This window comes from Urocampus carinirostris, chromosome 1, assembly GCF_059441175.1.
Source record: "Urocampus carinirostris isolate Australia breed hairy pipefish chromosome 1, RoL_Ucar_1.0, whole genome shotgun sequence".
Classification (NCBI taxonomy): Eukaryota; Metazoa; Chordata; class Actinopteri; order Syngnathiformes; family Syngnathidae; genus Urocampus; species Urocampus carinirostris.
Window position 1 is genome coordinate 7,218,891 of NC_142349.1, and position 26,630 is coordinate 7,245,520.

The 26,630-nt window shown below is 38.8% G+C and overlaps 2 protein-coding genes across 3 annotated transcripts in view; one reads left to right on the forward strand and one right to left on the reverse strand.

Annotated features, from left to right (window-relative positions):
• The window catches only part of LOC148373374 (vasoactive intestinal polypeptide receptor-like), a 57,119-nt gene extending 47,217 nt beyond the window's left edge, over nt 1–9,902 (forward strand). The window contains exons 9-13 of one of the 2 annotated variants that reach the window (XM_088352841.1): nt 934–1,000; nt 1,082–1,173; nt 2,778–2,907; nt 8,033–8,074; nt 8,187–9,902. In XM_088352841.1, coding sequence (XP_088208967.1) covers nt 934–1,000; nt 1,082–1,173; nt 2,778–2,907; nt 8,033–8,074; nt 8,187–8,378 — 523 coding nt within the window. In that variant the 3' untranslated portion in view covers nt 8,379–9,902. Of the gene's footprint in view, nt 1–933; nt 1,174–2,777; nt 2,908–8,032; nt 8,075–8,186 lie in introns of both variants that reach the window. The other variant, XM_088352764.1, reaches the window with a different exon arrangement.
• Nucleotides 9,903–15,041: 5,139 nt separating this feature from the next.
• On the reverse strand, nt 15,042–25,894 carry klhl40a (kelch-like family member 40a). The gene is made up of 6 exons (XM_088353130.1): nt 24,745–25,894; nt 24,025–24,185; nt 23,299–23,406; nt 23,026–23,211; nt 16,865–17,014; nt 15,042–15,172 (listed from the first exon to the last, which is right to left on the reverse strand). Exons 1-6 carry the CDS (start codon nt 25,843–25,845, stop codon nt 15,061–15,063), a joined length of 1,818 nt encoding a protein of 605 aa, XP_088209256.1. The 5' UTR covers nt 25,846–25,894; the 3' UTR covers nt 15,042–15,060.
• Between the last annotated feature and the right edge of the window lie 736 nt (nt 25,895–26,630).

Genomic DNA, 26,630 nt, shown 5'->3' on the forward strand with positions numbered 1-26,630 from the left:
CCTAAAACGATCGCTCTACCTCCTGAGCTACTGCCGCCCCAAATATATATATATATATATATATATATATATATATATATATATATATATATATATAGAGAGAGAGAGAGAGAGAGAGAGAGATTTCAATTACTTGAACATATCCCATTCTTTTCTATCGCCATAGAAGCTATTGCTGCATAAGTCAGTTTAACAGAAGCAGTGAACATGTTTTTGTTGTGAGACTTCAGTTACCTCCCTCTAGCCAATCGTAGTTTGTGAAACTTGTGTTTCCCAAGGCTTGCTAGTAGGCTCCGCCAACTCAAAATCTGATTTGCTAAACCAACAGTTTCATCAACACTGATCTCATGCCTCAGGTCCTGCAGAGCACACTGTGAATGACTCAAGGTAGATCTCCGACCCTGGAAACAAGTGATGGCTGAAATTTGATTGGTTAAATGCTCAAACATGAAAGCACACTTCTGGAAGCAGTACAACCAGGGGAGATCAATGTAGGGAAACTGACATAAAATTTGGAAATACTTAATGAGTATTGAAGGACCCAACATAGTTAACATCACATGATTCAGATATTTTTTAGGCCTGCAGAGTACTAGTAGTACCAGTAAAACAGATTGCACTTTTACCATTTATTCATTTATTCATCTTTTCATATTATTGTTTCTTTGTTGCCATACAAAATGACTATAAAGACATTATTCAAATGTCTTTTTCACGTGGTTTACAATGACAATTTTGAAGATGGGTTGCCTCAACACTCATTTGCAGGCCAGACTAAAATTCTGAGCAAAACATCAAGAAAAACCAATACATAAATCAGCGTATGTACTGTAATGTGATTGTATTTTTCCACACCTGAAAGGTAACACATCTAATGGATCATTTAGATCCGTGAAAAATATTTCACTCCTGATTTCGTTTTACTTTCGGCAGATGTTGGGAGTTCGTCGATGACAAACCCTGGTGGATCATCAAAACGCCCATTCTTGTGACCATTCTTGTGAGTGACAACGCTCGTAACATTTACTGCACTGCTCCAAACAGCGCAGTTGTATTTATTTGTATGCTAATTTTTTGCCAGGTCAACTTTTTTCTCTTCATCTGCATCATCCGGATTTTAAGGCAGAAGATGAATTGTCCCGACATTGGAAGGAAGGAATCAAATCAGTACTCGTAGGTTTTTTTGAATTAGAATATAGTTCGAAATTAGGACCACAATATTGTTGACACTATTTAAACTCATACTTTATAGTGTGACATATTTATTCTAACGAACTTTCCATCAAATTTGAAGTAATTGAAGAACTGGCGAACACCCCGAAAATATTTTAGTAATGCCAGGAGACAATTGCTGATACTGTTGTGGTTGTCAATGGACCCAAAGCAGGAACCTCACTACCCAAAATATGAAAAGTGTCTGAATCATAAACCAATAGAACAAACCTCAGAAAGCACAATTAACTGAAAAATGTGATGATAAAAAAAACGAATGAAAATTAAATGAAATGAAATGATGCATTTCTATAGCGCTTTTCAAGTCAAGACTCCCCAAAGCTCTTAACAGTGTGCTTCACATTTCCCAATAGCGGCCGTGCAGCCATGTAAGGCGCTAACCTGCTTATTGGGGGTATTAGGGGTTCAGTGTCTTACCCAAGGACACTTCGACATGTAACACGGAGGAGCCGGGAGACGAACTGCGATCTCTTGATCCCAAGACGAGCGCTCAACCTCCTGAGCCACTGCCGCCCCGAATGCTGAAATGAAAATCGCCCGACCCCGAATGATGTCCCAAAATATCCTCATGAAGGGTGAGGATAATTATGGACAGGTGTGAGATGATTGGACACAGCTGTTCCAATTACAAAGTAGTTAGGCGCCCTCTGGTGTACGGAGGCACACCAGAGCCGAACTGATACCAAGTATCTGTACTTTTTATCTGTGTCTTGGAGGGGGTCAACATTATATGTTATCATGTCAATTGTAGTGTTGGTATTGGTTCTCGGAATTGGCACCATTCAAGAGTTGCATTTAGTTCATGGGTGGGCACACATTGGGTTTCAAAATTTTGCAATGATTGAGTGACTGATTGATTTGATTTTTAGTATCTGCAGACACAGTGTCTAGAGTAAATGGTTGATTGGTTGGCTCTCTTAACCACTAGGGTCGTAGGGGCACCATTTCCTGCAGTGTGTCTTAGGTAAGTACATTCTGGTGGCACCCAACTCTCTCCAGGCCAACATATGTTTCCAACTGGTCTTGAACCAGAGGCCTTTTATATGTTAGGTAAATGTGCTAACCACTGTACTAGGGAAACTTATATTTTATCAAACTGGTTTTGGAAACTAAGAATTAAAAGCAAAATGATATTGTGATGGATCCTTATTATAAGCAGTCCAGCCAAAACAATGTTGTACAATGTGGTATCGTAAAACTAGTGTGATGATGAGATCAAATCGGATGCCTTTTCCTTTGTTATTTCTAACCTTCGTGGTCTGGTGGTTAAGATCTGGGACTTTTACTGTTGCTTTTTGAGTTTGAATTCCATTGTACTCAATGTTGTGCAAATGCAATGCAAATTATCAGTCATTGCTCAAATATGGTAATGAACTATCCAAATTACCAACATGTTTGTGACTCAGAATGTTTAAGTTGAGCTCAGGTAAAGTGTAAGAAAAGGCGCGTAATACCCGAATAAACATGGTACCTAAAAGTAAACATCCTTTGGATGTTTTTTAGGCTGAACTTGTCTCCTCATATCAACCTTTTCTTGCCTGCAGGAGGCTAGCAAAATCTACGCTGCTTTTGATACCTCTCTTTGGTATCAACTACATCATCTTTGCTTTCATCCCAGACCACATTCACCCACAGCTCCGCATGGTGTTTGATCTCATCCTTGGGTCGTTTCAGGTAAAGATACAAAACTTGCAAGGCGAGAGCTCATATTGACCTGTCTAGAGCAGTGTGCCCGGAAACAATAGTGTACCATGAGACCTTGCCTAGTGTGTCGCGAGATATTTCCCAATTTTTTGGGGGGGAGAAAAAGCATCCCATTGGATAATATTGTTGCTTTCTTCCAGTGATCAGCCGAGTGATTGTACAATTCATAAATATCAGTTGGTGGCAGCAGATTACTATTGTCTTTCTCATTGTACTTACAATTGATGACGTGCTCATGAGGTAGTACCGGAAAATCTATATACCGTATTTTCCGCACTATAGGGCGCACCGGGTTATAGGGCGCACCCCCAAAAAATAGTTTTTGGTCCTATATCTTCCATAGATAAGGCGCACCGGATTATAAGGCGCAACAATGGGAACGTCGACAAAACAGTCAGATGATTCAGTCAAACTGATTACCCCCTTAACATTCCCAAAGCTTGCAAAGAAGCAAATACGTGTCGTAGACACGTGCGGATGCTGTGTCCGTACGATGTCACTTAAATGCATCATTTCAAATATAATTCGGAAGGTTAAAGTCTTGGGATTCAAGTAATGCCAACCATTCCTTACTTTCTATTTTCTTTTTCGCTCGCAGCTTTACTGTGCATATGACAATAAACACTTGGAATTGAGTTTAATCCACTGAACTCATCACAGCAACATCAAGATCGTTCTAAAACAAGATACCGGTAAAATATAAAGCCGCATAACTCACCTAAGTTCTCACGTTCAATAATGATACGCAATCATGGTCTTCTTACAACCGTGAGTGTAGTAAATCCAGGAGAGTAAAATGTTTACAAATACAGACTAATGAAACATGTTTCTTTATGGCGTACTTTAGCAAGCTTGCTATTCAGTCATCTTTTTCGGCCAATTGCAGGGTTTGTTTTGGCCCTCTAGCGTATCCGAGGCTCCAAATAACTTCAGCCAATAGCGATCGATTTAACGGACGATTGACACATCTTTTTCGGCCAATTGCAGGGTTTGTTTTGGCCCTCTAGCGTATCCGAGGCTCCGAATAACTTCAGCCAATAGCGATCGATTTAACGGATGATTGACACATCTTTTTCGGCCAATTGCAGGGTTTGTTTTGGCCCTCTAACCAATCCGGGGCTCCGAATAACTTTAGCCAATAGCGATCGATTCAAATAATGATTGACACATTGGTTAGCCAATGAAACGCCGGTATATAAATCCAAGCATACACCCCGGACTACTCTACGTTCGGGGGAAAATCGAGTCGGCGGCTGTTGCGTAAGTTGCGAGACCTTGCGAATATAATATTGAGCCATATATAAGGCGCACTGTATTATAAGGCGCACGGTCAGCTTTTGAAAAAAATTAAGACTTTTAGGTGCGCCTTATAGTGCAGAAAATACAGTAATAACGTATTATGTTTTCTAAAGCTATTAAAGATTACACTATGAAAAAACAATATTGTATGAAAAAATGTTAAAAAAATCTTACTGGTAATTTTGTTTAAGTTTTGTTGTTTTACTATTTTACTAAATAAATAAATTTAAAAAAACAATTAGAACATAATAAAAATATTGGTTTTGATAACAGATTATTTTACCTCACTTCAAGTATTGTTTTGTTTATTGTGTGTGTAGAAAAAAACCCAAGAAAAAATAAAGTAAAACTGGAAAATCAGGTAAAAAAATAAAGTAAAATCCAAAATTACACATCCAAATTATTGACTACAATGGACAACCTGTAGTACCCCTAAGCCACAGTGAACCCAAATCAGGGTTGGGCAAACGTTTTGAGTCACATTGGCAAAAGAGAAAAAAAAGTATTGATTTCTTTTGTAACTCCTGGTAGTTTCGAATCCGATACCTCGGAAATACATGAGGAGAAAATAATGTAAGGTGACCCAATTTTTCTCATAGCACTGCTGCCATTTTAAAAAGACAGATTTTAATTTGTACATTCCCTTCAGCCAAAAATTCGATGACAAGAATTGCCGATACGTTTTTTTTAAATGGCTGACGGAATGTATTTATGAATGAATAAACATACATATATTTACAAGTCCATGTTATATATAGTTTTTGTCCATTAATAAAGTATTTAATCAAAATATTTTAACAGCTCAGAATTAAAGCAAATTAATAAATCATGTCTTATATTAAACATTGTATCATTCCAAACAAAATATGGCATTAAACTGCCAAACAAACAATTCAAAGTCATTAGGTTCAAGCAAAGAGAAAGTGTTGTAGACATATAGAGAAAAGGAAACAACTGTTATTTAAGGTCAACAAAAACATAGTGCCAGAAAACATACAAAAATTATTCACTCGGAAAGAGGGAAATTATAACTTGAGGGGCTGTAGCAAATTCAAAATCCCAAAGGTGAGAATAACCAGGAAAAGTATGTGTGTGTCTGTGTGTGGAGTCAAACTTTGGAATAATTTACAATGAGATCAAACAATGTCCAACTATCCATGTGTTCAAATTTAAATACAAAAAAGCATTACTGGCGAAATACAGGGATGAAGAAAATGGGATATGAGGGAGATTGGAAATACTGCGTTTAAAACTATGGTTAACTTCTTATTATTGTTGCTATTATTATATCAGAACTGTTATTATAAATATTATGTTTATTTTTATTGTTGTTATTATCAGTGGTTCCGCAGTGACATTTGGTAACTAGGCGCATTATGACGTTGAGGGATGGGTATTGCGAAGATTAGTGTATAAAATCTGTGATTATTGTAATTATTATAATTATTGATATCTGACCTTTGTAATAAGTATATCCATGAGATTTTGTTATATTAGACATAAGAGGAAAGGAGAATTTGTAAAATGTATTTAATAGGGAAGATAAAGGGGTAGGAAAAATAAGCATCTGCTTCTGACTACCCCTTTTCGACTATATTTTGTTGTTGACTCATTGTTTTTGTCCTGTTTTTATTTAAATGTTCGAAATAAAAGTTTTCAATTATTCATTCATTCAAAGTAAATAGATAAAATAAATACAGTTAAAAGAAAAATAATTTGTAATTATGTTTTTTTCAATACAAGAGGGAGATTCACAAGTATATTGTATATCTTTTGGACATTGAGAGTGTTTACCAAACATAAAGATTCAACCAAAAAGAAAATTTTCTGACAAAATTCTAATAAAACTGGTTTTCATTTCTGTTATTTTGCTGTGGATATATATTTTTGCTGTAAGATTAAATCGATTAGAATAGATTTATTACATTTTTCTTCTTGATTTGTATAGGAAGTCTAAATATGATATGTCCCTTTCTGAAGCACAGTATTTTTATAATATGCATTGAAAAACCCAAAAGAAGGTTTCTTTTCTTGCATGACATTTGATACATAGCTTGATAAATAAAATATGTACTCAATAAAAATAGTAAGTAAAGAAAAATGTACTCTTAGAACTGGACTACAAAGCATCAAATCAGAACATTTTCATTGGCAGTGCCTGTTTTACCATTCAGTCCACATCATCATCATTATATTCTTAACATTTTTGTTTGGTGGGCTAAGCATGCAGCCTCTGGGCCTTAGTTTGCCCCGAATCATTAAACTTTATACTGTCAATTAAGGCAACATGAGAAAAAAAAACATAAAACTGGTCTGACTTAAGGAACCACCAACTAAATACAATACAAATCAATAAAAAATATGCACTCTCAAATGTATTGCCTTTCAGTGTAAACCCTAGATAGTAGAATCTAATCATATCTTTAAAAAACGACAAAGAGAACCAAAACGACTTCAAGTAATAACAGTCTCTTCAATGCTCAATAAGCTTCATTTTAAATTAAATACAAAATTCATAAAAAAAAAGTTCACATTTTTGGGTTTTTTTCTGTCCGCCAAAAAGTGAACAGCAATCGTGTAGCCGAGATCCACTATCCCTGATTGCATATTGCTGTGAGGAGTGTCTGGCAGAGCACACTTTTGTCTGGAGGCGTGCCGATTAAAATGAAATGCACAGTTGTGGCCGCAATCCAATATCCCCAATCGGCTAATGCTGAGAGCGTGGGTTGGGGAGGGCAAATTTGTGTCATGCATGACAACTTTTTTTCCATGTTCTTCCCACCAAAAATGAACAGCTCCCATGCCGTCGCGATTCATTATCTCCGGTAGACTATCGTTGCAAGCAGGGGCTGTCAAGAGTATTAGTTAAAAAGGGGGCGGAAGGGTTATTTGTTAGATTTCCCTGGTGAGAAGTGTTTCTCCTGCTCAGTTTACAGTCAAAATTTCAGCTGTAAAGACAGCTTGAAAAGACACACGAGACTCCGCACAGGCGAGAAACCCTATTCCGGCTCTGCGCTCAAAGATTCAGCTGGAAGCATGCCTTAGAATACCATGCGAGAATACAAAATGGTGGTTTAAAGAACAGTGGTTTAAAACTGCTTGCAAGATACAACTACAGGTGCTGTGGTACGACAATGCATAATTTCTACTTACTGATATTCTGATATTCTCACTACAGTATATACTTGTATCCAAGGCATATACACAACTCAGTTTAGATCAGTTAATATGAGCAAATTTGGTTGTCTGTCACCAGTAGCGAATGGGAGGCAGCGCTTGGGGGGGTCATGGCTTATACAGGAAAAACAAACCAATGGGAATCAAGGGGCAAACTTAAGCACATTTGCTAGATATTTGTACAATATTTTTTACATTTTACCATGCCTGGTGGAAAAAAGAAAACGTCTTGGACATTACCCAGAAATGGAGAATTAAATCTTCGAGTGGTTTAAAGACAGAATGGATATGGAGTGTCTTGGCTGTGTTGTTTTGTAAGCCCTCAAGATTGCACAGGCCAAGAAATATGAAGGTGTCACCACTTCTATTTGTTGGTCTACACATTTCTTTTAATCTATTTTCATTACGTGGCTATTTCTAAGCAGTTTTAGGGGGTAAGGTAATTGGTAACTAGTTACTTTCAGAGTAACGCCCTACTTTTTGATGTCAGTAATCTGGGGGGTAATGGAATTCCTTTTTAAATGAAGTAACTAGTAACTGTAACTAATAACTTTTTTCAGTAACATGCACAACACTGCTCCCAACACTAAATACTAGTAACGTCTTCTCTCTGTTGCAGGGTTTTGTAGTTGCTGTCTTGTACTGTTTCTTAAATGGGGAGGTAAGTTTAAACAAAAATAGCTGCCTTGAATGTTCATCGGTCTATTATACCCCTAGCCTTGGTCAGCACCGCCCCTCACCTCGTTTTCTCGATTCCTTTATTCGTCCCGCAGGTACAGACTGAGATCAAGCGTAAGTGGCGCAGATGGATGCTCCAGCGCTTCCTGGGTGCTGACACAAAATACCAGCAACCCTCCATAGGCAGCAACGGAAACAACTTTAGCACGCAGATCACAATGTTAACCAAATGCAGCCCAAGCGCCCGCCGAGCCTCCGCTTGTCAGGAACACTTTTCCGCCATCTGACACGGAAAACTGCAATTCCGTATGGCCGTCTCTTCAGGTCAGTGCGACCCTTTTGGGTTTCAACGATTTCCTTCAACCAGCTGTGAAAGTGTTTTTTTTCTTAGCAAGTGATGTGCACCTGTAATGGAAGGCAGAGAGGCTAAAAATGAAAGTACAGTGGTACCTCTTCATACGAGCTTAATTCGTTTCTAGGATTGTGCTCTTAGCTCGAATTGCTCATGCAACCAGGACATTTTCTCGATAGGAAATAAATGATAACTAATTGGTCCTTTCCCGACCTCCTCAAAATATTTGATTTAACACCAAATACCTATAAAACACATCATCTTGATCGCTAAAAACAGTCAAATAGTAATTACACATGACAAAATATGAATTGAGTACTTATCGTGGAAGAAGTTGCCGTAATGAAAGTGTGCGCGTGTGACGGAGGAAGGTGGGGAGGGGCATTTGCAAGGAGGAATAACAGATAGTATACCTTTAAACCTATATTTCAAATTGTGTACACCGTATAACCATATTTATACGAACAAAAAAGAAAACATTAAAAAAGATCTATCGCACCCATTTCGGTTGTAATCTGGATCAATCTCGGTCACTGGTAGCAGACAACGTCATCGTCGATTGCTACTATTGACGCAGTGTTCTACATTGTCTATCTTCCTGTGAGTAAATAGGTGCTGTGTCTTGTTTGTAAGGTGTTTTATTGCTAAACAGGGGGAATTTCAACCATTATTACAGTGATCAATTGGCTGAGGTTGAGCGGTATGAGATTGAGAGACTGTTGATGATACGTAAGCCCATACCATACACTTAAAATCAAAGTAAGGGCCCGGTCACACAGCCGTTTGCGTCTGTATCGCGGCTGAATCACGACCAGAAATTTCTGCCCGTGAAGCAGACGCTGTTGCCCGCGTTGAGATCGCGATACAGACGAGATACAGCCGTGCTTTACACGCGGCAAGAAATTTACACGCGGTTGGCTGCGCGAAAAAGTTTTGCGCTGCTCAAAACTTTAGACCACGGGTAACCGCGGGCGGCACACGTGGTACTCACGCGGATTTGACGCGGTACAGATGTGGAACGACGTTCTACTGCCGCGGCCAGGGCGCGGTTACACGCGGGTAGGACGCTGAATTTTAGCAGGTAATCGTGGGTGGAGCATGGTAATAGCATGTTCTGCGCCTGTATCGCGATGTTATTACGTGAAATTAGCGTGTTACGCGTGTAACGGTCAAACGCCTTTCTCCGCGTATATACAGCGCGATTTGCCGAGCACACGTCAGTTGTGCTCGAGACGTCAAGGGGTAGACATGGATCCCCGTCACCGTAGTGACCTCGTCTTAATCCATTTTTATTTCTTGACATTTCTTTTCATTTCATAACAAGATAATAAAATAAAAATGAAAAACTATTACAATAATAACATATTGGCTTCTTCTTCGGTGCCATAGCTTGAAATCTTGATCTTCACGGGACTGTGTCTTGAGCGGTTATGATTTCTACACCCCGGCTCGGAAGCTTTTATACCCGTGGTCCAGACGTGGAACTGACGCGATGAGGAAGCGGAACAGCCGCCGGTGTCTGTTTCGCGGGCATACCACGGATGAACAGCGGGTTGGCCAATTTTGCGCATTTTCCACCGCGGGCAACAGCATCTGCTTCACGGGCAGAAATTTCTGGCCGGGATTCAGCCGCGATACAGACGCAAACGGCTGTGTGACTGGGCAGGCATTAGCTCAGGAGGTAGAGCGCTCGTCTTGGGATTAAGAAATCGCAGGTTAGATTCCCGGCTCCTCTGTGTTATATGTCGAAGCAAGACACTGAATCCCCAATGCCCCCAATAAGTAGGTCTGTATGGCCGCTATTGGTGTGTGAGTGTGTGTGTGAATGGGTAAGTGTGAAGCACATTGTAAAGCGCTTTGGGAGGTCTTCATTGACTTGAAAAGCGCTATATAAAATGCAGACCATTTACCATTTATATAAAAAAAAAAGTTACTGTAACTTGAAATAAATGTAAACACACAAACATTTTACAACACATTTTCTTTTGCGCCTTTAGTAGTTTGCAAGCGGAAACTGGAATGGTAGCAGCAAGCAGGCTTCAGCGGTAAGCCATCTCTAGTGGTAGCCTCTGGGAATGCTTGTGACCTGCATTTTCGTCGTATACAGAGCAAGATTTTTCTTCTAAATAAATATCGTGTATCGAAATTCTCGTGTTTCGAGCTGCTCGTATAAACTGGTACCGCTGTACTGTACAAAGCACTGAACAGTAGTGTGGAGTAGAGTTAGAATTTCAGTTTTTCTAAGCCTTAAAACAGAAAACAACAGATGCACTCCAAATCAAATTTAGAGTAAATTAAAACCATGAGGATTTTTGTATGGTGTCTGTCTGTTTTTAATAGAGCTAAAGCCAAGTTCTATCTAGGATGTCGGTTAAACAGCACTAAAGAAGTCAGTGCACTTACTACTATATCCAACCTGTGACGTGCAATGAGGTTTGTGTCTGGTGAGGCCCAGTCAGATTCACGAATAAATGAAACTATATCTTATTCATCATTTGATTGGTCGAGCAAGAAAACAATATATGAACCGTCACATAGAAAAAAATGTTTTGTGTTCCTACCTTAACTCATAAACAAAGTCTAGATGCTGCTCCTGTTTGAATAAAAGCACCATCCCATCTATGTCCAGGAAGTGGGCAGGGGACACCCTGAACTGGTTGCCAGCCAGTTGCAGGGAACAAAGAGAAAGACAACTCACTTGCTCAAACACACCTAGGGACTGGAAAAACTAACCTCGCATGCATGTTTTTTTTAAATGTGGGAGGAAAGCGGAGTTCTAGTAGGAAACCCATACAGGCACAGTGAGAACATGCAAATTCTGCACAGAGAGGCCGCGGCAGCTGGAATCAAATACTGGACCTCCTTTCCGTGGGGCTGTGTGCTAACCACCCAGCCAGCCGCCGTGCAGCCTCTAATGAAAAAAAAAAAAACATGCAAACCGGGAAAACAATTATGACTCGACTTGCTGTTAGCTTGCTAATACTATCACAAATTCTTATGTTTGGGGCTGAGGTAAGCGGCAAATTGGACTCCTTGTTCTCACTATTGCCCTCTGCCATGAGGCAAGAAAGTTGCGTGCCTCACTCTGCATCTACAGATACTCAGCCAGGTTATACGTTACATACTTATTGTATTAATAATATCATATTTTAATGTGAAATTTTTGAAAAATGAAATCTAAAAGTTGTTCAGAAATGAGAAACAATTTTAACGCTGTACAACTGTAATCATTTGATATATTTTATAATTTATTATTTCCATTTCTATTATGATGGATGAGGCTGTGCCTCACCTGCCTCCACTGACTGCATGCCACTGCTATTATTAGAGTTCCCGAGGGCAAGCCGATAACGACAGCTACTTGTAGTTACGAGTAACTAACGGTAGCGAACAGTAGCCAGCAGTAGCCAGCTTGCGCCGATCACACATTGTAACAATAAAAATCTGCTGAGGAAAGGCAGAAGAGCACTAGTAATGGACAATTACAGGCATGTGCGCAGGGAGTAGAACAAATACTACCAATTATATCTGCCGAGAATTCGATTTTTCAAACTTTCATGTGTTGAATTCATTTTCAATTGGTTTATCTTAAAAAATCTGGCCTGTAGTGGGATGGGCGCCACCAGACACACCGCAGGAAGTAGTGCCCCAATGACCCATGTTGTTAAGGGATCCAACCAACTCACCAACCCTCTTATAAATCACAATTGTATCACTGACTTACAAGTATTGTCTTGCTGACTAGACTTTTTCGCCTAAGACGAACTGGACAAGGATGTGCAGTCATTTAACATAATAGCCAATGTTGTTCAGTTTATTAAGCTAGCCATTGTATTCCCTTCGAATCCAAACAAAGGTGTTTTTCGTTTACTGGATGACATTCCAAAGTAGAGAACTGATAAAACTTGTTCATCTCGGATTACTGAGGCTTTTATGTACAGTATTTTCTGCATAGTCTGCTTGAAATTGTGCCATAAAGGACTTCCATTATTGGTCCACAAGGCGTTTGGTGTTGTAAAATATTGTGTCTAAAAGTGATAACTGTGTGTTTTCTTTCAGTACATTTAGGTTTGGTAGTGTTTCGTGAGCCTTTATATGCAGTAACCCAGACATCACATGTGGGCTTTTCTTAGATTACGGGAGGGTCAGCAATTTTAGAGCTTTGAAGTATTTTCCACACTATAAGGTGCGCCAGATTATAAATTGCACGTGCCCAAAATAATCTTTTGTCATCCTTTTTCATAAGTAAGGCCACTGGACCATAAGGCGCATGAATTTAAAACTGCATTAAGAGCTACCTGTTGAGCAGGTTATATACTTGGGCTTTACATTTGTGCAATGATTGATCAGTCGAATAATGTCTCTGACCAAGATTGCAAATTATTGCATGCAAAGGGAATTGAACCCAGGTTGCGGCGATGAAAGCGCAAAAAACTAACCACCAGTGATACCAGTAATACCGACGTCACACTGTAAGGCATCCGATTTTATCTCATTGTCATAATATCCTATGGTGTCAGAAACAAATGCTAGAGAATGGAGAAAACAGAAAGTTGTCCTGAAATATGTAAGTAAATACAAAAGATAATGAGTAAACAGCCAAAATCACCCCTCCTGCTCCCGAGTCCTCACAAAAAAAAATTCGGGTTGGCTTCAGGCTCAGTCCCTCAAATCAAGTTAATTGGTCGGGCTCGGGCTGGGTCGGGCTTTAATACCCCCAGGCCTTGGTCGGGTCGGACTGGATTTTTTTGGCCGATCGTACCTCTAGTATGATGGGATTAAATCTAATGCCTTATCACATATTACCTGTATCCACGGTCGTCTAGAGGTTAGTTTTTGTGGCTCCCTCCACTGTGACTCAGGTTCGATTCCTGTCGCATACAATGTTTTGCTATTGTGGTCTGCCATGTTAATTGATTGATCATTCATTGCATAAAAACAGTGGTATATGTAAAACCTTGTGTAGAATCACACAGGCATAAATACTCTGTGCATTTACAATTTTATCAAACTATAAGGCACACCTGTTTATAAATGCACTTTCAAATTTCTGGCTAAATTGGTGCACCTTATAGCCTGGAAAATATGTTTATATGTTAATAATAACTTGTCCAATGTTGACGATTTGATTGTGATTACTCATCAATATCCCTTTTGTAAGCTTGCTGTCTAATTACTTTTATACTGCGTGTGCAGTTTTAGTGTGGTAATTGCAACTGCTGTTCCACGTATATTTTTATCTCTACATTTGAATTGATGCCTCAGCAAATCGGAACATCCAGTTTAGCATTTCATGTAAAATGGACAATGTGTATTATTATTAAAACATGGTGGTTAAAAAAAAACATCATTTATTTTAAAAGAGGATACAGCGGCCCTTCTTCATACAAGTTTCTCTAGTTAAGAGAAATACAAGATGCTTTTGAGAAAAAAATCCGTATCAACAGTCTCTCGTGCTCCCTCACTCCTCTACCACCACAAATACATTTCCGTTAGCAACCGCCAAGTTTATTTTCTCCCTTGTGCTTTTTCAGCACTTGTTTTCGGTTGCAATACACAATACAGTGACATATAGTGTTCATTAACATATCGTCCTGCAACAGAAAACAAATGCTACAAAGCAAAAGTAAGAGTACCAACTGCGGAAACTCAAAGTGACCATCATATTTCTTCCATTTTATTTTGCATAGTATTTCACAAGGTTTTGGTTTTCTTGGGGTACCCATAGCAACAAGATGGCTGCCAATTATGTAAACTCCCAGTTGGCGAGGCTAAATGTTATGTCAAATGCAAATTTCTACACCTAAGATTATTCAAAAAAATGCTGGTTGCTTATTATTTAAATCAATATCGTTTTTTATGAAATTATTTACGTATTTCTGGGAGGCGCTAAATCATACACACGGTCCCTTCAAGGTAACGTGATAATAGATAAGGTTTATCATAAGGTTTTATCGACCTGCATAAAATGGGTTTCATATTGGCCATTGACATTATCAGTAGGCTAAAGTTAACATTATTTTATGATAAGTGAATAAGTGAATGGATGGCTTTCATTGCCATCAATGAATGTATAATAATGAGTTTTGTACAGCTACTACTCCTATTTTTCATTGTTGTTAAGATCCTCAGAGATGTATTTCCTTTAAAGAGCATGTTTGATGCCACATCCAGCTTAGTTGATATGACTCGATAAAAGTACCTCACACACACCCAGGTGTTTTGTACATAAAGTATACTTTTAAACAAATGTGATTTTATGGCACGTTTATGGTGATGACTTCTATGCTCAGGTGTCTACTGGAAATCAATGTTTACATTTATTGTTCACTCCGATTGTTTGCATCGTGTCTAAGAAGAATGTGTATTTTCTGTGGTGCCCTGTAAAATTTGTGTAAATACTGCGTACTGTACAGTATATGGAAGTTATTTGGAAAAAAAATACATGTGGAAAACAAATAAAAGTAAAACTGTTTGCACTGCACACCCCCTGGGTTTATTTTTCACCCTTGTGACTCTGCAATGAATGAGAAGAAGAGCCGGATGTGCAAATAGAGTTTTATAAAAGAATTTTCCATTCACTGACTCATTCTAGTGACTGCGTGTTAAAAGCTGTGCTATAATTTGTTAAGGCGCAGAGTGTTGAGGCTGACAGGAACGATAGTGGCTCCCTCTGCGTAAATGATCTCGCGTAGAATCCCACTCCAGCACTTTTCGGTCTCGTCATATCTGTAGAGAAGATTCATATTATATTATTGGCGCGTATCAGCATTCCTTCCTTCCTAAAATGAAAAAAAATAAATAAAAGACTCAATAAATTAACGATAGCAAGGTCATGCACGGCAAATCAAACCATTCATTATGCACGAGTTGGACTGCGTCACTCAGAGTCTGTAATCCTTTTTTGGAGCCAAAGCACACTTGTTTTCATTAAATGTGAGGTGCGTAGTTTGAGGTGTACTCAAAAAGTTACATATTTTCCCTATTTGTCTGTTAAAGTTGCACAACCGCTTTCAAAGATCCCTTATGCTTTATTTCCCACCACACTTAACTGCTTTTATTTTACTTTTAGCAAAGCTGTTAGGAACGGAAAACAGAATGGGGTCTTGTGGGGAAGACCTGTTTTTTGTTTTTGTTTTTATTTGTTAGTGTAGCATGAAATTGATGAAACTGAAAAAAGTCCTTCTTATAGTAAAGTTCAAATGCCAACCAAAACCCCTGAAAAGATTAGAATAGTTTATTCCAGCATGTCTATGATATGACTTACTTGCACGCGCATCATGAATGAGCTGACTGAGGCTGCGTTGATGACACAAGCCAGAAGATGGTGGCAGAGAGTAACAAAGTTCCAAACTCCCTACAAGTCCTTTCAAAAAATCTCAGGACACTCAGTTCGTTGATTTTTTCTGGGATAAATTCCTGGCCCCAAGTTTTAGTTTTTTTTAAGGGCTTAATTGATTGATTCAGGATGTAATACTGGTTATCCATTTGGTAAAAAAATGTTCTCTTATTTTGAATGTTATGATATTTTTATGATGTTTTTTAGAAAAATAATTAAAACACATATTGTCATCTGCACATTTTTTTACTTGATTTTAACTTAATTTTTATCCATTTTTTAAATAATAATTCAAATAATGAAAAAAACAGTGTTTTTACTAATTATATGACTAATTCAGACCAGCCAATTTACCTGACATGCATGTTTTTAGAATGTGGGAGGAACCCGGAGTGCCCGGAAGAAACCCACGCAAGCACAGGGAGAACATGCAAACTCCACACAGGGGGTTCGATCTCAGGACCTCAGAACTGTGCCGCACACGCGCTAACCACTGCGTCGCCGTGCTGCCCTAGTTAAATTATATTAATGCATTTTTTTAAGTTTAAACTGTATTCTTTTTATTCATTTGTGTTTAAAAAAGAAATACATTTTTAAAATCAGAAAACATATGTGCAAGATGTTTACCTTATATTTTGGATTTTATAATATTTTTCTAATGGGAGCTTGAAGATGATGTGCGAGTCAAACACATTTTTTAACTACGTTTTAACATTTTCATTTATTTTTATTTACGAATGTGTCAGGACCAGAACGGAGACAGACGGATTACATATTTAAAGTAACTCTCCCAACCCTGCCTCTACCTAATAACCTGAACAAAAAATTGTGGACATTGTTTATAAGGAAAAATGTTTTGTTGAATTGGAAAGGGAAAATTATATTAAGCAAAAAAATTTGGGAATAAAGGCTGATCTTCAAGAACAAATGAATCTCGATGATATATATGTATATATTTTAAGTCTTAATTATATGTTTACCCTCAAGTCCCGTGTCTAATCTTGTTGCATACAATGTTTCACAATGTTCATATCAATGACAAAAAGAAAATTGAAGAGGCCTATGTGAAGAGGCCTCCCTACCTCCAAATGTCCGTCATTTCTGTTGGAATGGACTCTTCGTTGGTTTCAGCCGGCATCATGGCAAAGCCCCCAATTGCATACAGGAAGCCCCCCATGGATTTCAGACTGAGGGAGCTCCGCTCCTGAGGGAACTCAGCAAACTCGGACCACCTGGACAACGCACACACTTTAATTCAGTCAATTATATCGCAACAAATCACCGCTTCGGTTGTGACCCACTCACAAATGGTCAAAACACTGTCTTTTGATTAATATGGCATTTGAAGTATATGTTGAAGCAGAAAATTTACGGCTGTTTTTATTGATGTCAGGGGTAACCATTTAGCCACTAATGGGCTTCAAAAGCAACGCCGTTTTTAGGTAGTAAGTACAAACAATCACTGCTCATCTTCAGTAAACAGGTCATACACGTCAATCTCAGCCGAATCCTCCTCTTATTAATGATTAGAAATTCTCCTTATCAAGCATAATGGATCTTACAAACACAATGCAGCTCACTAAATACATCACCTTAGGGCCCGGTCACACAGCCGTTTGCGTCTGTATCGAGGCTGAATCACGGCCAGAAATTTCTGCCTGTGAAGCAGACGCTGTTGGACGCTTTGAGATCGCCATACAGACGAGATACAGCAGTGCTTTACACGTGGTCGGAAATTCACACGCGGTTGGCCGCGCGAAAAAGTTTTGCGCTGCTCAAAACTTTAGACCACGTGTTAACCGCGGGCGGCACACGAGGTAATGACGCGGAAATGACGCGGAACGACGTGCTATGGCCGCGGCCAGGGCGTGGTTACACGTGGGTAGGATGCGAAATTTCAGCGGGTAATCGTGGGTGGAGCACGGTCATAGCATGTTCTGCGCCTGTATCGCGGTGTTATTACGTGAAATTAGCGTGTTACGCGTGTGACGGTCAAACGCCTTTCTCCGCGTATATACAGCGCGATTTGCCGAGCACACGTCAGTTGTGCTCGAGACGTCAAGGGGTGAACATGGATAGCCATACCGCAAATGCGAAATTGATGTGTCAGCATGTGACGATCGCAGCAAGGCTTTGGGGCTAGGACCTTAGCTCGGCATTTTGGCTGAGAGTAAGTGTCCCGGCGCCTTGGCTTTGTAGCGTATTATGAACTGACCGATAACGAATAATGGCTAATGAATAACGAAGATAGATCAATAACCCTTAAAAATCCCTCCCCCCGTCACCGTAGTGACCTCGTCTTAATCCATTTTTATTTCTTGACATTTCTTTTCATTTCATAACAAGATAATAAAATAAAAATTAAAAACTATTACAATAATAACATATTGGCTTCTTCGGTGCCATAGCTTGAAATCTTGATCTTCACAGGACTGTGTCTTGAGCGGTTATGATTTCTACAGCCCGGTGTTATGCCGAGAAATGGCGAACATATAACCAAATCCACTTCGTCTTGCATTTATTGGGAATGTAATACAACTTAAACCATTCCGTCTTTGTTTTTGTTGTGAACGTAATCGAACGGTAATGCACACTGTATATAAATCCGCAGAAAAGTATCTCTGCATCGATAGACTTACTTGTTGCTATTTGTTTGTTTAGCCTCATAATTCCCGTTCACAAATAAACAGAGGAGTAGAATTATTTTCTCTAGCCTTTAGCATCCAAACTTGTGTTGTTCGGCCAATTGCAGTCTTTGTTTTACAGTCAACAACCCCCATTAGCCTGTATGAGGTCTGTATTGCTAAAAAGGTCCCACCTTTTTTCCCTCCAATTAACTTTAGCCAATAGTGACTGATTCAAATCATGACTGACACATTGGTTAACAAATGCAATTCTGACAAAAAATATACATTGTGTTCAAATTCGGCCCTGGAATAAGTGTGCATAAAGTTACTAGTGATTTATTTTCACGTGCATGTGTTCACAATCATTAATTGACTTCTGGAAAGAGAATTCAAACGTTTACGATGACTAAAAAATTGCCCAAAGTAAAATACACTTTTGCAAATATTTAATTGTTGAAAACTAGTCGTCTCCAAATGGCCACTTTTGGAAATACCTAAACCTGCCCAAAATGGAAAGCTGTGTAAAATATAATGTTTAGTTTTTCAGATTGTGATCCAATTTGACAAGGCACCAGGTAAGACTCCAAAAGTTGTTGTCTCGGCTGTTTTGCAGCTAAGATGCCCATGCTACATTCATCTGCAGGCATTTAATTGCAAAAGAAAATTTGGACGAGAATAAAAACCTTATATTTCTGTGTGTTGTAACTCAGATTACTTAGTAGCACTTACAGTGATTATTTTAGTGTGAGACAAAACCGCAGAGTGTTACCTTTCAAAAGATACCAAAGCCGTATATATTTTCTAAATTATTCAAGAACAGCATTTAATTTACTTTGGGTACATCTTGGATTCGGATTTTAGGCAAATTTTACAGGAAAAAGGGGGTTAAACAAGACTGTATAAACATTTACATCTTTCATATTTCTGTGTCTGCAGAGGTTACATCAAATGACAATTTTTTTGACGTCATTTTGACAGGTTGAAAAATGGGCCATAAACCACAAAACAGTACGTCGTTAGGAAACTAGCATTGCACTTTAAGAGAGAGAGAAGCAGAGAGACAATGAAAAACAATTATGGGTGGATAATAGACAGATACAGGAAAGATTTCTTTGTCCTATCATTTAAGTTTGTTTGTTTTTTATTGTTTAAGTATACATTTTAATAAACATACACACACACACACACACACATATATATATATATATATATATATATATATATATATTTTTTTTTTTTTTTAAGTCAGCGAGAGAGAAACTTGCAGACATACCCAGATGTAATGATTGACATTTTACAACATTTGCTAGTGTAACACGCTTTTTATCTATGAGGACGTTGTCATCTGCTATCAGTGACCAAGACGATCCGGATTAGAGCTGAAAAAGCCAATGTGAGATCCGCCTAACAAACTATTAGTTTTTAAAATTCATTTAGAAAAAAAATGTTTCCCGAACAATATTGTTGCACTGTGTACACAATTTAAAGTGATCAAAACATGGGGAAAACACGGGAAAAACTTACATATTGAAAGGTATGACAGGTGAACTTTGATTTGCAATCATTCAGCCCTAAACAAACCTAGCATCACAAATTTGTTATGATTAAAATTTGATAACATCTACTGAACCTCAGCTCGACTAAAATTCAACGGCAAGCAGTTGCTCTTTTTCCATGACCCAGTCATTTGTAATCTTGTGTTTTATGACACAATCGTTTGCTACTATTTCCGTTTCATGAGCCATTTGACAAATGGAGCCAGATGCTTCATCTCGTGATTATGAGAACAGTCACTTAACCCTCCTCTTGTGTTAGCTTTCAGGTAAAACGCCCCGTGTTAACGAGTCAGTGGCGAACCGCGTCTTAAATCTGCTCTAAAATACTTGAAAACAATAATATACTGTATTACAATTTTTTTTCTAATCTCTTGGTTACCTCATTAGGCTTACTCATCCATGAAAATATTGATTATTTTCTTATTTTTAGTGTGGGTCCCATGCCCCCTTTTTTTACCAGTATACAACTCTATTGAAATGTTTAAAAATGGTCAAATAAATAAATAGAATGAAAAATAAAGCAAATATTATAGATATTTAAATGTTTTTTTTCTCTGTTATCTGACTATTACTGAGAGGTATTACAACACATCTGCTAAATAATTTCTATAAATTTTTGTTACTGTTAATATTGTGAACTATAATAACATCTCTGTTGTTAGTGTCCTTTAGACCCATGCATATTTACTTTAGAATAAGGCTAGAATAGGATTTAATCCGCGATTGAATTGTAATATAAATAAAACAGGAAAAACAGAATGAGTCAAACACTAAAAATATAAACAATATAAAAAAATAATATACATTTGACAAGCCAAACCAAGCCAATAAAGAACAAGGTCAATTACTAGTTCCCCAAAAATCCACAAAACATTTTAATTTATAATTTTATGCTACTCTAGTCCCTCACTCTCATTTTCACCAAAAATATGATATTTGTCATACTTACGGCCTGCTGGCTGCATCCAGATCCTGGATGATTTAATCCGACCGGCCGTAAATTTCGAATTATGTAAAGGAAAAAGAAAATCTCTTGCTTATTTCTATCTGAAGACTTTTTTTATTTTTAATAAATACAAACCGAGTGCTTTGTCCCGCTGCTAGAGGGCAGTAAAGGTGTAAAAGAGCGGACATCCTGTCGACTTTCATTGAAAACAATATTGTGCAGAATTTTCTCAGTTTCAGTAGCCCCAGGCTTGTACTTTAATCTAATGTTTTTGCTTAACCTCTTACTTTGTATTTCTTTATTTATACAAAGCAGTTTGACGTTCGAGGCAAGTACATTTTTAGTCCTAGCTCACACATGAATTTGTTATGTTTGAGATGTTTGCGGTGAGTTGGTTCAGGTTGTAAAGCAGTATTTATTTAACTGTTAACAGATTGCAAACACATTCCATTGTTTGTGAATAGATATGTTGTGCTTAGAGAATATCCATTATCATCCGTGATTACAATTTGTTGGGTAGCTACAAATGTAGGCTAAATGATAAATCATGGGACTAAAAAACAAAGCTAAATATTTGGCGTTGACATTTTCTTTGCTGATCCCACCCACCTGAGAACATAAGGACTGGATCTGGCCCCTGAGGCAAAATGAGTTTTTTTTCTGTGAATTCTCTTTTAATTTTTGCCTGATACAAATTTGTGTGCACACTGCAAATTATCAGCTCTAAATTGAACTAATTCCACATGTCTGGAGATTTCTTTGTTTGGATTTTGTGCAGGTATACTGAAAAACACAGCAAAACGAGAATCCCCTAAAGGAGTGTTTTTAAACTTGTGGGTCGATATCTGAAAGTTGGTCGTTGACCCATTTTCAGTGGGTCCTGGGCTATTGCCTTGGCAAAACAAGAAAAAGAGAAACTGAAGGAGCTGGCTATCACTGTGTTGACTGACAGTCTACTTACAATTTCAGTTTTGGCTGTAGCTATTTTTTTTGAAATAATATTGTTTTTACAATTCAAGTATTTTATAACTTAGTGAAACATTCTTTTCGTTGTCAAAAAAGACGTTCCGGACTAAGTCAAAGAGCCTTGTTCCAATAAAACGATGATGATGTTTTTTGTATTATTTTAAAATCCAAAACCGGTTGCTGGAGACTCTAACCAGCTGACCAGTTTGGTAGCCTAGATGGTACGGCGCCTGCTCCGAGACTGGGAGGACGCTGGTTCAAGCCTTGGCCGAGTCATACCTAAGGGGCCGGTCACACAGACATTTGCGGCTGAATCACGGCTAAAATTTTGCGGTTTTTTTTAGCCCGTGGATGCCCGCGATGGAAAATGCGCAAAATTGGCCAACCCGCTGTTCATCGGTGGTATGCCCGCAAAACACGCCGGCGACTGTTCCGCTTCCTCATCGCGTCATTTCTGCGTCATTTTCTCGTGTGGACCACGGGTATAAAAGCTCCCGAGCCGGTGTTGTGCCCAAATCCGACTCCTACGCAACACATCAAAAATTTCCGACCGCGAGTAAAGCACTGCTCTATCTCGTCTATATGGCGGTCTCAAAACGTCCAACAGCGCTCAACAGCATCTGCTTCACGGCCAGAAATTCCTGGCCGTGGTTTAGCCTCGATACGCTCGTGAAAGGTTGTGTACCCGCGCTCTGAATAATTGAGCAGCGCAAAACTCTCTCGCGCTGCTACCCGCGCGCGAATTTCCGACCTCGTGTTAAGCACCGCTGTATCTCGTCTGAATGGCGATCTCAATGCGTCCAATAGCGTCCGCCTCAAAGGCAGAATGAGGCAGAAATTTCTGGCCGTGATTCAGCCGCAAATGTCTGTGTGACCGGCCCCTTAGACTTACAACATTGGTACCCATTGCCTCCCTGCTTGGCCCTCGGCATTAAGGGTTGGAATTGGGGGGTTTGGTCACATAATGACTCCCAACACAGCAGTTGGGTCTAAAAACCCGGCGCCGATCGAAGGCGACGAGTCACGTCGATAGCTTCGCGTGACAAAATGATTTCCGGTAGATATCATGTTGATGGTTAATACTGGCTGAATAATAATAAATAAATAAAAATAAATAACACAAGAATGTTAAAAGCTTGTCGTCTTACTGATTGCTGGCGATGTCATAAACCTCCACAGAGCTGGTGAGACCTGAGTCTGTAACCCCTGTCACTACAAAAATCTTTTCCTTGTGGACTTCCACACCAAAAAGTGATCGAGCTGTTTTCATAGGGGCCAAGTCTTTCCACTCGAACTTTGTTGGGTTGTAGACACACACCCTCCTCATACACTTCCTGCATCAAAACAATCAACACTTGTACATGTTTTTCCTGCGATTAAGCAAATCCACAGTGTAGCGTGACATTAGGAAAACAAATTACCTGCTTTCTGATTTGCCTCCAATAACGTAGACAAGCCCTTTGTGCGATACAGTTCCGTGGCCGTACACAACATATGGTAGAGGGTCTGACTCCCCCCACTTGAAAGACCTGAAAAAAGAGTAAAATATATGATTTTGAAAATATTTTTTAGAATTTTTAGAATCAATTTTTATAGGTTGTCACCCAAGCTATTCTACGAATGCAAAACAAAATAAATGTATATATATATATATATATATATATATATATATATATATATATATATATATATATATATATATATATATATATATATATATATATATGCAATGCCATTAAAAAATATAATTCATTCTGCATACATTAAAAATGAGTGAAATTCTGCAAGCCTTTTGTTATTTTAATGTTGCTATGTGTGGCTTAAAGCCTGTTGGTAGACATTTTCATGTTAGAGGAAAAAAAAACGCTGCCCATTTATTAATTTAATTACTTTTACTAGCAGAAATGGGCTTCCATTGGAAAACCATGAAAAGTCAAATTAATACCGTGAATGTAGAAACTACAGCAAATTAAACCATCAAATGAAGACCATCAACATTTTTTCGATAGCGCATAAAAATGGGTCACGTTGAACCAGAGATGGGATTTTATGTTAAAGATGAGGTACACATACCTTGCAGGTGACAAATGAACATAAATAAATGAAATCTAAATCATAACTTTTGACAGAAAACTGTCCATACTTACTGTCTGTCATAGATCATGACTGAGTCCAGAACGTGCTCCCCTTCTTTCAGTTCCTTGCCTCCGACAACATATATTGAGTTTTCCACTTCTGCCATCCCAAACAAGCAGCGAGGATTGGGTTGTGAGGGCATCCCTAACCATTCTGAACTCACTGGGTCAAACTAGGAAAGAAGTTAGGGAGATGTGAGCTGGAAAATGACTCTTACAATATATTGTTAATGCCCCTGGCGTGTGTGTCAATTGTTTTTGTTAAATGTTGGTTAGGCAGCAAAATCCACAAGGGAGACTGTTTCGTGTGAAATTGTCACGATGACCCATCAGGTCTCACTCCCATTAAAAAAATTATAAAATGAATAATGCATAAAGAATAATTATTTGTGCTTAATTGATCCAAACAAATTTTTTTCAAGCTAACCTACAATTGGAGAAAGAAACCCTTGGGCAAATGTATTTAATCAAAGGATTGACATCTACCCACTGAAGATACTTTGTATGGTACAATATTTTATTTCAAATGTTAAAAAACACGGTTCATTTGTGTCATTCATTAACAGACTTCCTTCTTTTTTATTATTTTAATATTTACAAAGTATTTCTATTTCCTGAACTTGGATACACTGTGAGTCATCCTCAATCGACTTCCACCCCTATAACTCTAGCTCCTCTCCAAAAAAGGGACATCATATCATAGTTAAACATATTAAGATTTGACACCCTTACCTGTAAGAAGTAAGAGCTGAAGGGTTCGTCGAGATTCTCCTCATTGTAGAGAAGGCCGCCGACAACAAAAACTTGGTTCTCTTTTGTAACCAGACTGCAGTGGTTCTTAGGAATTTCACTGGAGTCCGACACAACAAAACATTCATTTCCAACTGGTTCATAGGCCACAGTCCCGTTTTCACTGATCATGAGGAGCAAGTCCATCTCAAACATCCCAAAACGGGGATTGTTGTTAAGTATTCCTGGCAGAAAACCCCTCTTGTCTTCCTCGCCTCCTTCTACCTCAGTTCTTTTCGACTTGGGCTTTGGAATACAACCTTTGTGAGCGTTTTTAACTAAATCCATCTCTTTCTTGACCTCCTGGTTGGAACGGATGTATTGATGGCTTTCCACTTTGTCTTGGAAGTAACGCATTGGTATTAACCTGAAGCGAATGCAGTGCAACAATTCAGGCAATTCTTCTAACCTTTCTTTATCATTGTGTTTGAGCCAGTCCATCAGCGATTCAAACACGAGCTCCTCCCGCTCAACGTTAAGCGCATCTGAGCTGATGATGAGGGCAAGTTCAGTGGCGGTGAGTTCAAGGAAATCCGGGTCCCTGATTACGACCTTAAAACGCTCGCAGATGAACTCCTGAGCATTGGAGGCAAGCCGAGGACAGTCCAGCAGCAGCCCCAACCTGAAGATAGCCAAGCAGTTACCTAGGACCAACTTCTCTTGAAGGTAGGACACACAAACAGAAAATATGGACGGGATCTGGTACATGTTGGCGACTATGAAGATGTCCTGGACGTTCTGCTCTGTCAAATTTATGTCGGAGGTGTAGAGGTAGCGCAAAATCATCCCCAAAGTGCGAGGCTCGACATCTTTGAGGATGATGTCCCGGGTCTTGCTCTCCTCCAGGTCAGACAGGAACATAGCCTTAAAAAAAGGGCTGCTGGCAGCTAAAACTAAACGGTGACAAGGAAACTCTTTGTCCTTGACTTTGAGGACACAGTCCACAAACTTATCATTCTCCAAGAGGTCACACAGTCCATCCTGAAGAAGGGTTTGCTGGTACATCCGAGGTTGCTCTGCAGAGTCGATAGTGAGGGCAGCCATTTTCTTTTGCTACCTTAACCTGATTTCGCAGGAAGGTCGAAAGAGGGTCTGCTCATTCCCTACAAAGGAACACAACTGATCGTTCGGCTAAGCATTCACTGGGTGGTTGCAGCTGTCAGTAGCTCTCAATAACCGCAGATATTTATAGGCGGGACACTCTGAGAGCTAAGGAATCCATTTTGGTGGAGCCGACTCACCCATTCCCCACGTGGATCCTCACAAACAGCTCAACGCTAAGCAGTGAGGACAGGATGTTATATACGGTATAATAGCTCATCGGAAAATTGCTTGGATGTTTTGTCACGGGATAAATGCAATTCACCTTGCCTTCATTTGCTCTAAAAGATGTCTTGAAAGCCAACTGTTACAGAGTATGTAATAACCAATAAAAGCTGCAACCGGAGGTTTCAATACCCTGATAATGTTTTGGAGGATGTATGTGTCCTTGCCACTGTTCTTACCGGCATGAGCATTGTAATTGCACACCGAGTACCCGTAGGAAAACAAAAAAGTTTGGATCCTGACAACCAGTGACATGCAGTCGGACAAGGCCGATGAGGAATGGAAATATAAAATTAAAAATACATGAAATTATTATTATATTTATTTAGTCTTAAACACGTTTCTTGTTTAACTTTATAGTTTTTGGATTTTCTTTTTTAAATTGATGAATTTTTACATTATATTATAATTACTATTAATAAAATACGTATGTAACATATTACTTTGCTGAGCGTCTAAAGATGCAGAGTGAGGCACATTATCTTGCTTTATGGCAGAGGGCA